The 13818-nt window shown below is 38.5% G+C and overlaps 1 protein-coding gene across 6 annotated transcripts in view; it reads left to right on the top strand.

The window, feature by feature from the left end:
* LOC140486208 (interleukin-1 receptor accessory protein-like 1) overlaps positions 1 to 13818 on the top strand; it is a 1398735-nt gene that overhangs the window by 992457 nt on the left and 392460 nt on the right. For all 6 annotated transcript variants that reach the window (XM_072585029.1, XM_072585030.1, XM_072585026.1 and 3 more), the window contains one exon: positions 2457 to 2531. In XM_072585029.1, the coding sequence (XP_072441130.1) occupies positions 2457 to 2531 (75 nt within the window). The remainder of the gene's footprint in view (positions 1 to 2456; positions 2532 to 13818) is intronic.

Raw genomic sequence — 13818 nt, 5'->3', positions numbered from 1 at the left:
CAGTGTGGAAGCAAGCCATTCACACTGATCCTCTAAAGACAAGCCCACCCAGACCCAGACCTAACCCCTACCCTATCCCTGGAACCTAGCATTTTCTATGGCTAATCCAAACATCCTGCATCCCTGGACACTATGGGCATTTTAACATCACAAATCCACCTAATCTACACATCTCTGCACTGTGGGAGGAAACCCACACAGTCAGTTTCTTTTGTAGGAAAGTTGGCATTGAAATTCACAGTATTTCGATATTGTATGGTGAGAGCACAATTATTTGCCTATTTATGGTCCCAAATGATTGCTGAATATTCAGAGATCAGTCCTGTTGAAGCTGGACAATTTTCAAAACCCAATTACAGGCTTTTGTTAAGGAAGCATGTTGAGGGTTCCAGCCAAAGGCAGGCAGTCCAAATGGGTTATGATACAAATGAGTCATAATCTCATAGAATGATGGAAGTTGCTCAAATGCACGGTGGCTCAGTGGATAGAACTGCTGCCCCACAACACCAGGGTCCCAGGCTCAATTCCAGCCTTGGGCGACAGTCTGCGTGGAGTTTGCACATTCTCCCCATATCCTCCCATAATCCAAAGATGTGCAGGTCAGGTGAATTGGCCATGCTAAATTACCCATAGTGTTAGGTGCATTAATCAGAGGGAAATGGGTCTGGGTGGGTTACTCTTTGGAAGGGTCAGTGTGGACTGGTTGGGCCAAAGGGCCTGTTTTCACACTGTAGCTAATCTAATCTGAATGAATGATTGTATCCCATTCTTTAGCCACTGAAAAGGTCACAGAGACAGCATTGATTCATGTGCACCATCTTGTTACTTCCAGGTGTGATGGGTGAACACGTTCCTGGTTAGCCTCCCATATGTTACCCCTTATAAACTTGAGGTCATCCAAAATCCTGCTGCTGTGCCCAAACGGCATTCTCCCAACACCTCTGTGTTTACAATCCTGTACTGCCTCTGATAAACTATCCTGAATGCAAAATTCTCATCCTTGCTTTCAAATCTCTCCATGATCTTGCCCCTTTTTTATCTCTATAATCCTCTCTAGCCTCACAACCTCACAGATATCAATACCCGGCAAATTCTGTACTTTTGAACAACTCCAATTTTAATCAATCTAACACTGGGACTATATTTCTTGCTAGCTGGATCCCAACATCTCATATTCCTTCCACAAACTTCTCTGCCTCCCTAACTGCTTTTCTTCCTTAAGGGAGCACTTCTAAAACCTAGCTCCTTAACAAAGCTTTTAGTTATCTGCCCTAGTATCTCCTGTATGTCGTGATGTCATATTTTGTTTTATAATGCAATGGGCTTTGAGACTTTATTGCAATAAAAGTGCTGTATAAATCTGAGCTTTAGTTATTACGTTAAGTCCCCACAGACTGAAACTATCATAGCTTCATCATCATCTTTAAAATATCCACATTAGCCTGGATTTTGCAGTCAGTCATTTATAGAACAGAAAGAGGTGATTCACCCCATCGAGTCTACACTGGCTCCCAAAGGATCCATTTAATAAGTTCAACTCCCCTACTTGGTCCCTAGAACCATGCAAGTTTAATTCCTTCCTATATGTGACCATCATAATTCCTTTTTGATGTAATTGATTGTTTCTACATTCACCAGCCTCAATGGGTTAAAGACCATCACCCTGCAAGCCTTGTTTAACTTTGTGTCTGCTAGTTCTTGAATAATCAGCCCAAGTTTTTCCTTGTCCACTGTCAGTAAACCTTTCAGAATCTTGTACATCTAGAGGTTTCTTCTAAAACAAAACAAGTCATGTTGTGCAACTAGACATTTAAGGCTACTCTGCCAACCTACCAGAGATCTTCCTTTCTGTTACTAGCCTATACTTGGTGAATTTTCTCGTAATGCACACTATCTAATTTCATTCCACTCCCCTTAATATGGTAGATATTTTCTTATGGTTACCTGATTCCTTTCCCAATGTAGTTTTTTGATATCTTTACCACTCCAAATACTATTTCTGTGTTGCACCAGTGATATATTTTTAAAATTTCGTTCTGCTAAAGGATTTTTGAAAGCAATTTTTATCGATTCTCTGTTCTCAAATTGAGATTTTAGCTGCCCCTGCCTTATTAGTTTCAATCTACCGTCGCTTTTCAATTTAGCCCTAATGGAATAGCACTGGTGTTTTAATATATGGGAAAATTATCTCTTTTATGCAATTTGAAAAACCTAACTGAGGAATGCTTTTACATTAAAAGCTTCTGATTAGTTTGCAAATATTAACCTTTTGGCTGTGGTGTTGTAACACTGGTTTACCTGTTTAATTCCACTGGTTTAAACACGCACACTGTATATATGTGTATATTGTGTAGGTGAGCTATGCCAGATATGTTTGGAGTTATTGCAATCTCATGTGAATCATTTAAAAATGCTTTGTTCCAAGGCATTTAATGTGTGAATATTTTCTCTTACAGCTCCAATGACAGATAAACCACCCAAGTTCCTTTATCCTTTAGAAAACAGGTTAAACCCTGTGGAGGCACAGCTTGGTAAGTCAAAACGTTTTTACATTTTCATGCTATGGATAAAGTAACCTGAGGTTTCTCAGAGGCTCAGCAATTGTACAATGAATTGCTGCAAGTCCCTTAATGGGAAAGTTTCCTTGTGATAGCCTGCATCAATTTGTCTCCTGTATGTAGGTCACAGGAGCCATTAATGATGATCAGACACAAGACTGCTTAAGTTCGGGCAGATTTCTGCCACAAAAGCCGGAATCAAAAACACATTCTATGATAATATTGAATAATGCCACTAATTTCCAGAAGCAATTACTTACAGAATATATATTTGGACTTTTATATGAGTGTTTCATGATTAGTCAGTGGTCTTACATACAGAATATGGACTCTTTGGTGACAGTGTTAGAAGATAACCACTCAGTGATTCTGTAGCCGTTTCATGTTGTTTTTTTCTGTAATTCATTTCAGCCAGCTTTATCTTATTTATCTGTTTATTAAATATGATGTAACACTAGCATTAAAATAGTAAAGATTGCTTGTTAGAGATATGGAGTGAATCTTTGACCCTGTATTAAATATCAAGCTTACAGGATAGCATTTGTAAAAGGCAAATTCGTTACCAGGACTCCATTCTAAAACTGGAGTTGATGTAGTCATGATTAGAACTAAGTTCCTTTTGTATAATGTATTCTATATATTTTCTGCCTTTTTACAGTTTCTGAAACAGTGCCGATGGCATGACACCAGTCATGTTACTGAGCCTGGGGTGTAATGTGTGAATTACAGTTTATAATTAATAATAATAATAATACTCTAATTGTCAGTGTCTGCAATTAATTCAGCTCCCTGACTTTGTTGGTTTCATCAATTTACACATAGCAGTGTAGAAAGGACCCTAATTTGAACTTGTTGCATCCTTTTTAAAGATTTTTCTGGTCATATTTGCTTTTTGCTCTTTGATTTCTCACAAATTAAAACAAAGTGCTTTGCGATTACCTTGAGATAAAATGCAATTTAGATTTTTATCTTGGTCTGTTGCTAACCTGGGTTAAAGTTGGATGAATTTTGATTCCAAACTGTGGTAAATCCAGAATAAAAAGGTATGTTTTCAGGGGAGCCTGTGTTGAATTAGGGATAACGTGATATATTGCTTTAAAAAGGTGGTGAACCCTAAATAAAGTGTTATTATGTATCATTGCCAAGATTGTGGTCCATCAGGTCTCATTGTTACCATACTTTAATCTCAGCCTGTGGTGAACACTGGTTACGGGGCATTATTTCCTTATTAGACCATAAATATGTCCCAGTTAAGCAGAGTTGCTGCAATTCATTTTACTGAAGTGATGCAAACAACATTAGGCACCATGTCAAAATAACGAACATGTGAGTGACTTGGTCATTCGATGTTTTATATGTTACATTTACTAAATGGCAAAGTTTGATCATTTAATGGGTTACTTGTATAAAAGCTGGTGTATTATTAAAAGCTAATTTTATATTGCCTGTGCCAATTTGAAAAATGACTTCCATTTGATTGAGTTTTACTTTCAGTTTTTTTCTATTTTTGCCAGACGTTTGTCCCTTTTCTGGCAGCAGTATAATCTCAGCAGGAATGGCAATAAGTACTTGGCCAACATTAAATTTTTTACACTCTGTTGCACAGTGGCAGATAGTGCCACAAATACATTGCTAACTCACACCAATCCACAATGCTGTCAGATTCACTGAGAAGGAACGATAGCTTGCAGCATTACTAAGCTAAAGAGACTATTCATTTTCATGTCAGTGCACAAATCCTAAATACTTGTTTTATTATGTGTTTCTCAAAATGGGCCAGTGGCAGGTGCATTACTGAAACTGTATTCTTGTTTTATTAGTTACAGAACAAAATCTTTGTTAGCTTGAAGTACCCACAGCGAAATGCATCTTGCATTGGCAATTATGATAAAATGATGCCTTCGGTTTCTTATCAATTTCAATTACAGAAATATGCATAGAAAGGAGACGAGGAATTGAGCTGTTATCCCAGCAGTTCTCAGTAGCACACTGTTAATGTCTTTATATTAGCTTTTGTTTGGCTTGATAAATATTTATGCTGAAAAAGTACAAATGAATGTCACAGTTGGCATAAAACCACATTAATTATTAACACAAAATGCACTTTTGTGAAAGTACCTTGTGGCAAGGAACAAAACAGAAGAGAAAAAAGAAAAGCACATGAAAGGGAAGATCAAAAGCATATTCCCTGTTTAATAGGTGTTCTTTAATAATACAAAATAAATAAATATGAATTCTAGATGATAGCATTATAAATGCTGGCACTGACTTTCATCGATAGGATTATGTTCTCTCAAGCAACAGTTCATACACTCAGTTAAAAATATTTGCCAACAGCACATTAAGTTATTGCTTTGTTAATATTGATTTTTTTTCCATGACTTCAATGATGATAGTGATTTCAACTTCCAGTCACCCAGTGGAATGCCTGTGCCATCCACTTGACTCCTGGGGTGTGATGCCCAGTCTATTTCAGGGCCAGGCTCTGTAGCATACTTAGGTGTATTGTGTGGCCTGGCTGAACATCATGTTGCAGCTCACTATGCCAGTACAATTATCAGGTAGCAGAAAATTCTTCAAGAGGGCGACAATTCTGTGCCAATGTGCCAATCATAAGATGTAGCGTTAATGGAAAGCAATATGCAAACTCACGAGGGGCACGCCACATGTATTCTAAAAACACGAGTCCTATAACTTAATCGAAATGTTAATTGGAATATTACTTTTTAGATGGGAAAGCAGAGGTGTGGGTTGAGATTACATTTCACATGTTTCAATTCCCGCCTCAGGCGACTGACTGTGTGGAGTTTGCACGTTCTCCCCGTGTCTGCGTGGGTTTCCTCCGGGTGCTCCGGTTTCCTCCCACAGTCCAAAAGATGTGCAGGCCAGGTGAATTGGCCATGCTAAATTGCCCATAGTGTTAGGTAAGGGGTAAATGTAGATGTAGGGGTATGGGTGGGTTGCGCTTCGGCGGGGCGGTGTGGACTTGTTGGGCCGAAGGGCCTGTTTCCACACTGTAAGTCTAATCTAATCTAATCTAAAAATGCAGAACAAATGCAAAGGATTAGAGGCATCGAGATGTGCAGCACGAAACAGACACTTTGGTCCAACTCGTCCATGATGACTCAATCTCCTAAATTAATCTCATCCCATCCAGATGCCTTTAAATGTTGTAATTGTACCAGCCTCTATCATTTTCTGTGGCAGCTCATTCCATACTTGCACCACCTCTGTGTGAAAAAATTGCCCCTTATGTCCCTTTTAAATCTTTCCCCTCTCACCCTAAACATATGCTCGCCAGTTCTCTCTTCCCCCGACCCCAGGAAAAAGACTTTGTCTATTTACCCTATCTATGCGCCTCATAATTTTGTAAACCTCTATAAGGTCACCCCTGAGCCTCCGATGCTCCAGGGAAAACAGCCCCAGTCTATTCAGCCTCTCTCTATAGCTCAAACCCTCCAACCCTGGCAACATTCTTGCTTGTATTTTCTGAACCCTTTCAAGTTTCACAACATCTGTCTGATAGGTGGGAGACCAGAACTGCACACAATATTCCAAAAGTTGCCTAACCAAAGTTCTGTACAGCCGCAACATGACCTCCCAACTGTTACACTCAATTCCTAGAACTTTCACTGATCTTTTCAAAACCTGACATAATAGGCTAAAAATGCTACATACTGCATTTTGCAAGCGTTATCACTGTGGCAGACTGACCTTTCCTCCCTTTCCAATAAATTCTGAATAGAAATAATTTTTTGAGTTTGCCACTCTGTCAGTGAATTTCACACAGTTGGGGAACATATTAGAAATTCGAATTGTACCTTGAACATAATGCATGTTTCATATGAACTGTCAGAAACATCATTTCCTGTGTACATCCAAATTTCCTGCTAGGCATTGTCCATGGGAAAGTCTGTCAAGGTGAAACCATAATGTGAAATTTACCCTGTCAGATAATTTCTTTTTTCTGTTCAACTTTGATGTTAGGATGTTCTAAACTGCTTTCATGAAGGCTTATATTAGAATGGACATATACTGTATATATGCCATTTGGTACATTAAAATTGTGAAATTGAATGTGCATATACTGTGTATATACCATGTGCTGCTTTATAATGGTGAAATTGAATGTCTTTTACTTGATTGAACCAATGGTTTCAGACAAATGCTCAGTAAATGCTTAGTTCTTGAAAGTAAATTTGCATCTAATTCTGATCTTGTGGCCATTTTATTATAACTTACTTACCTACCCTAAAGAGAAGCTATGGTGAACAAAATTTTTACATGCTGTATATCGGTTGAAGGATTGAATTGACATAAAACAAATCAATTTGCATTGTGAAGCTCTGTACACAATGGTCAGCTGAAATAGACCCAATGTCATATCGGCCCAAGTCCACTGCTACCTAAACTGGGTCATGTTACAGCAGTTCTGACAGATGCCTTGTGCTAGTGAGAAGTTGAAAACTGTTTCATAACTCTGATCTGAAATTGGTCAAAAATAGGCAGCGCTTACAGTCTGCAAATTTGCGAGAGTGTGATGCTGGAAAAGCACAGTAAGTCAGGCAGCATCTGAGGAGCAGGAGAGTCAATGTTTCAGGCATAAGCCCTTCATCAGAAATGTCTGCAAACTTTCACTGGTTTCCAAAGTCCAACCAAGAGTCTGTAATTGTGTTTTACTTATCTTAAAGTGGAGCCAGGAGAAGCAGGATTGTTGTGCTGGTTTGCCAGCAATGTGGCCAATTTTTGCTCCATCCTGATCACTTCCCTAACCCAACTTCAGGAATTAGAGTCAGAGAGACGTACCCACAGAGCCAAACGCTTTGGTCCAACTCATCCATGCTGACCACACATCTTAAATTAAGTCTCATTTGCCAGCACTTAGCCCATATCCCTCTAAACCCTTCCTATTCATGTACCCATCCCGATAACTTTTAAGTATTGTGTTTATACCAGCTTCCCACCACTTCCTCTGGCAGCTTGTTCCATACATGCATCATCCTCTGCATTAAAATGTTGCCCCTTAGGTCCCTTTTAAATCTTTCCCACCTCATCTTACCCCTATGCTCTCAAGTTCTGGACTTGCCTACCCTGGGAAAAGACCTTGGCTATTCGCCCTATCTGTGTCCCTCATGATTTTATAAACTTCAATAAGGTCACCCCTCAGTCTCTGATGTTCCAGGGAAAATAGCCCCAGCCTATTCAGCCTCTCCCGTTAGCTCAAACCCTCCAACGCTGGCAATATCCTTGTAAATCTTTTCTGAACGCTTTCAAGTTACCCAGAACTGTAAGACCAGAATTGTATGCAGTATTCCAAAAGTGGCCTTCGTGAAGTAATTTTGTGTCTAACTGAGAGCTGCATTGGAACTGCCCACAGATCAGTGAGTTTCACAGTAAATATCTGACCACCTTTTCTAGAAGGGTATTAGAGTCAAGGCACCTTGTCTCAAGGCTGAAAACTCATTTTTTCTCCATATTTGGAACCAACAAATATCTTTGGGGTATCTTTGGATTGCTTAAAAGCACAAAGGATCTGTCATTTCTCATGGAAACCAGAACAGAGGCAGGATATGATAACATGAAGGAAATGAATGATCATGTGCCTGAATGTGAGCTTTGTATTGTTGTAACCACTCAAAATTGAGATGCTGTCAAGTGCTGTTATGTCAAATACTTAGTTTGAGTTTATTCCATTCTAGAAAAGCTGGAAAACGTTGGTTTTCAGGGTTTTTTTTAACATTATAAAATCATAACTCTCGAATTACCATTTATGTATCAAACTAAGAAGTGTAGATCTATATCCGGAGTCTTGGTAAATGCAACTTTGCAAATCAGTGTTAATACATGCTATTTTCTCTTCAATTGTCACTCTTGCTGTTCCCAGTCAAGTAAACAAGCACATATCTTCAGGATGAGATGGGCAAATAAATTTCTTAGCTTTCCCACTCATTAAATGCTTTTGCAATCATATTGCAAAAATGTAGCAGGAAAGTGCGTCTAATTAAAGTTTTATCCCATGTGCTACAGAAGTAACATTTCTTTTAGTAGGACCCTAGCTCTGCAGAAAAGACAATCAAACTTGCCACAGGTCAACTCTGTGATTTAGCAAATAGTCATATTGAAAAAACAGATCTCAAATTCATTGTCATTCTATCTAGAACAATAGATATTTCCTAGGTTTTGCCAAGTTTAATTGACATTCACTGCTACTTTTAACCATTCTAGAGCCAAGAACCACATTTTGATTCTTCAATTGGTATATTGTGATGCGTTACTAACATCTAATGCATGTTTTATGTCATGTATGATTATATAAAAACATTTAGATAGTAACGTTGAAATTCAGGTTTATTAATAACAAAAATAAAGATAAAATAATTGATTTCTAACATCTTTGTTAATCTGTAAAGCACTAATCAATGTTTTAATCTCCGGATGTCATGCATTCTCTAAAAGCGTCTGTACTCCATGATTGTGATTAAACTGTGGTTTTGTGGGCAATTCTCTGAATAGACTCTTCCTGATATGATTATTTCTAGAAAAACAGAAATGAGGTTAGATGAGTTTATTTTCAGAACACAGTTATTAGAACATGGCATTGTTGTTTGTTGTCACAGGGAAAGTGTAATCATTTCAAAGGAAATTGGGTAACAATTTGGAAAAAAGTATACGCTGGGTAAAAGGAGGGATAATTACCTGGAGCAAATAGGCCCATTCAGGTGTAAACATGAACATATGTCACATCTTCCTCTGTCACCTGTTTCATTATTAAAATTAAAAGCCCTGATTTTAATTTCTGAATGCCTGATGTGACTGAGGATGCAATAGTTGTGGTGACCTTTTTACACAATTCTCGCTTACCTTGTGTTGCCCACCATTTATACAGGCATGCCCTAGTCAGCGAGAGAAGGTTACAATCCAGACAGAAGAGGGTCTCATTGATACTCAAATAATACACTATTGTGCAATTTAGACACCAACTATATTTTAACTTGTGACAGCTGTGTTCATGCTTGATACCAGAAGAATCAGCGGCCCAGCAAAGTACTAAAATAAGCAGTTACATTTTTAAAGATTTTTCTGTGATCCAGAAAGCATACTCCTGCAAACTTCTCGAAATGAAATTTCAGACTCCAAACTTCACTGCCCAATGCCAGTTACTTACTCCTGACAGCTGTTTGAATGAATTCCCAACTGAGGTCACCTTGCTCAACTACAACCTCCAGCCGAGGTGTCATTGAAACCAATGGGAATCATGTCTGGTATATTCAAATTGGAATGACTAGGCTTCCATCTGGCAAGTTGAGGTGAACGTGATGTCCTATTAGCTGCACCCTCAGATCAATCCTAGTTTGAATTGGGATTCATAATTCTATGCAATAACACAAGACCCCCACCTCCATCAATGTTCCACAGCTAATAAACCATGACTAAAAACCCAAATGCATATTGGGCATAAAATCTGTCAGGGAACACAGGGAAAAAAAGGACTTGAAAATAATTCCTCCTTCTCTCAACTATGGCTTCTAAGTCATAATTAAATAATTTTAGCAAACTGTCAGGAATTAAATCATTGCAAGGTTTGGATGATAGAATCAACATCTGGTACTGCTTAATTAAAATAAATTAATTGTATACAACTTTTATATATTCCTAGATTAATTGCATCTTTTCATCCACATTCATATCTCACTACTACACTAAATTAAAATATGGTAATTATCTACAACATTTTCCTAATTCTAATGCTGCAATAAAACTCATGTGTTTTTCTATTTCACGTCTATATTGTAACTGATGATTTATGTCCTAAACACATCTTCAGTTTCCATTCCTCTCTGTACCAAATTAACAGCTGTTAGTTCATTTGCCAATATTGACACTGCAACATTCCAGAAATGGGTGGTGACAGAGTTTTGAGCTATTTTAATTATCAATGTCGCTGAAATCACATATTTTCACTATTTCTAGTGTTTCCCTACCTAAAAAGAAGTATGTTTTCTATTCTTGTTAGATCTAAAGTGAATGAAGTGGCAATCATCGACTTTGAAATTAATTTGTCATTGTTTGGCTATTGCAGATTAATTGACTATGTGTTTATTATTTTCTATTTCCATTTACACTACAATTTCCTTTTTTTTCCCCATTGGTTATCTTAGATATGTGGGGCTGCTATATTTCTGCAATATTTAGTGCTGCGTTCCTCATTGGGGCAGAATTTGTCAGGTGCATCTGGGAGAGTTTCTTGAAATACTACATAGATAGTCCAACTAGGAAAGGGGCCATACTAGACCTTGTATTGGGGAATGAGCCTGGCCAGGTGACCAAAGCTTCAGTGAGGGAGCATTTTGGTAACGGTGACCATAATTCCATAAATTTTAAGATATTTAAGAGAAGGATAAGACTGGTCTACGTGCTAAATTGGGGGAAGGCTAATTACAACAGTATTAAGCAGAAAGTGGAGAAATTTAAGTGGAGTGGCTGCTTGATGGTTAATGCACATCTGTCATGTGGAAGTCTTTTAAATTCCAGATGATCAGATTTTGGGACCAGCATGCTCCTGTGAGGATGAAAGATAAGGTTTGCAATGTTCATGAGTCCTGGATGACAAGGGACATTGTAAATTTAGTCAAAAAGGAAAAGGAGGCATATGTAAGGTTTAGAAAACTAAAATCAAACAAGGCTCTTGAGAAACTTAAAGGAAGTGAGCAAGAAATTAAACAACTGTGAGGAGGGTTAAATGGGGCCATCAGATGTCCTTGGCTACCTGATGAAGCAGCAGCTCTCCGAAAGCTTGTACTTCCAAGTAATCCTGTTAGACTATAACCTGATATTATGCGATTTTTAACTTTGTCCACCCCAGTCCAACATCGGCACCACCACATCTTGGTAAATTGGATTAAAGTGAATCTAAGCCATTTTACATGTATATTAGGAGCAAGAGGGTAGCTAGGGAAAGGGTAGGTACACTCAAGCACAAAGGAGAGAATGTATGCATGGAGCCAGAATAAGTGGGTTAGGTTCTTAATGAATACATCACATTGGTATTCTTCATGGAGAAGGGAATGGATGATGGTAAGATTAGGGAGGAGTATGTTGATATTCTGGGGCATCAATATTATGAAGAAGGAGAGTTGGCTTTCTTGAAAAACATTCAGGTAGATAAATCCCCAGGGCCACATGGGGTCTATCCCAGGATACTGAGGGAGGCAAGTGAGGAGATTTTTGTGTCCTCTTTAGGCACTGATAAGGTCCTTGGAGAATGGAGAATAGCCAGTGTTGTTCCTTTGTTTGAGAAGGGCAACAGGGATAATCCAGGAAATTATCAGAGAAGATTCTTAGGGACAGGATTTGCTCACATTTGGAACAAAATATGGATTAACAGTAGTCATCATGACCGTGGAGGTCGCATCTCACAAATTTTAGTTGGTTTTTTGAGGAAATGAAGGAGATGATTGATGAGGATAGGGCAGTGGATATTATCTACATGGATTTTACTGAAGCATTTGACAAAGTCCGTCATGGTAGGCTGATCAGGAAGGTTAAGACATATGGGATCCACAGTGAGCTGGTATGTTGGATACAAAATTGGCTCAGTCATAGAAGACCAAGGATAGTTGAGGAGGGCTTTTTTTGATGAGAGTTCTGTGACCAGTGGTGTTCCGCAAGGATCAATGCTGGAACCTTTGTTGATTTGGGTGGTCAAATGCAAAAGGAATGTATAAAGTAAATGAGAGGACCCTTAGGAGTATTAATCCATGGATGGATCTGAGGGTGCAAGTCCATAGCTCCCTGAAAGTGGCAACACAATTAGATAAGGTGTTAAAGATGGTGTACGGTATTTCTGGCTTCATTGATTGGATCGTTGAGTAGAAACGTTGGTAAGTCACAATGCAGCTGTATAAAACTTCACTCAGGCTACATTAGAAGTATTATATACAGGTCTGGTTGCCACAGTATGGGAGGATATGGAGGTTTTGAAGAGAATGCAATGTCTTTATTTTTTCAGGAGGCTAAGGAAATTCAACATGTCCACAAGGACTTTGACCAATCTTTAGAGATCATCACAGAAAGCATCCTATCCTGATGCATCACAGCGTGGTATGGCAACTGCTCTTCCCAAGTCCACAACAAACAATAGAATTGTGAACACAGCTCAGTCAATCATGCAAACCAGCCTTCTTTTCATTGACTCTGTCTATAATTCCCATTGCCTCTGGAAAGCAGCCAACATAATCAAATATCCCTCCGACTCTGATTATGCTCTTCCACACTCTTCCATTGGGCAGAATATATAAAAGTTTGACTGCATGTACGAATAGATTCAAGAATGGGTTCTTCCCCTCTGTTAACAGACTTTTGAACGGACCTCCCAACTGTTAATTCAATTTCTCTCTTTCTGCACCTTCTCTGCAGCTATAACACAGTATTCTGCATCTATTCTGATCCCCTGGTGCCTTTTCTATGGTAATATTTGCCTGTATGGCACACAAAATAACACTTTTCACTGTATCCCAGTACATGTGATGACAATCGATTAATCAGTCAAAAGAGGTTGCCTGGATTGGACTGTGTTAGCTATAAAGAGAGGTTGGACTAAGTTGGATTGTTCTCACAAGAGTCTGGGAGACTGAGGGTAAGCTAATAGAAATATATAAAATTAAGAGATGCATGGATAAGATTGATAGTCAGAATCTTTTTCCCCATGGTGAAAATGTCATATACTAGGGCACAGAGGCTAAAGTTGAAAGGGGAAATGTTTAAAGGAGATGTATGTGACAAGTTTTGTACATAGATGGTGGTAGAAATGCACTACTAGGGGAAGTGCAAGAAGCAAGATATGATAGTAATGTTTAAGAGGCATTTAGATAGGCATATGAAGAGGCAGGGAATCAAGGGAAATGGACCATGTACAGGCAGAGGACATTAGTTTACAATGGCAACATAGTTAGCACGAATATGTTGGGCCATAGACATTAATCCTGTGCTGTACTATTCTATGTTCTGCGCAATTATCTAGGCTATTGATAACTATGTTGTAGAATTTTGACCCCAAAACACATGGAAGCATCAATTTTTACTCTCCAATGGAGGCACACCTACAAAGTGTATATACAAGAAACCATGAGGCCCATTAAGTGTCATTTCTGACCATTATTTCCAAAGGGTTAGAGAATCCATTGTAAATATTCTAGGATTTGTGTTATGTTACTATGCAGGAGCACAATGTCACAAAAGTCACTTTTCATTATATTTGTTT

This window comes from Chiloscyllium punctatum, chromosome 15 (genome assembly GCF_047496795.1).
Source record: "Chiloscyllium punctatum isolate Juve2018m chromosome 15, sChiPun1.3, whole genome shotgun sequence".
Taxonomy (NCBI): Eukaryota; Metazoa; Chordata; class Chondrichthyes; order Orectolobiformes; family Hemiscylliidae; genus Chiloscyllium; species Chiloscyllium punctatum.
The sequence above is the reverse complement of the archived record's forward strand: the minus strand, read 5'-3'. Positions and strand labels throughout refer to the sequence as shown.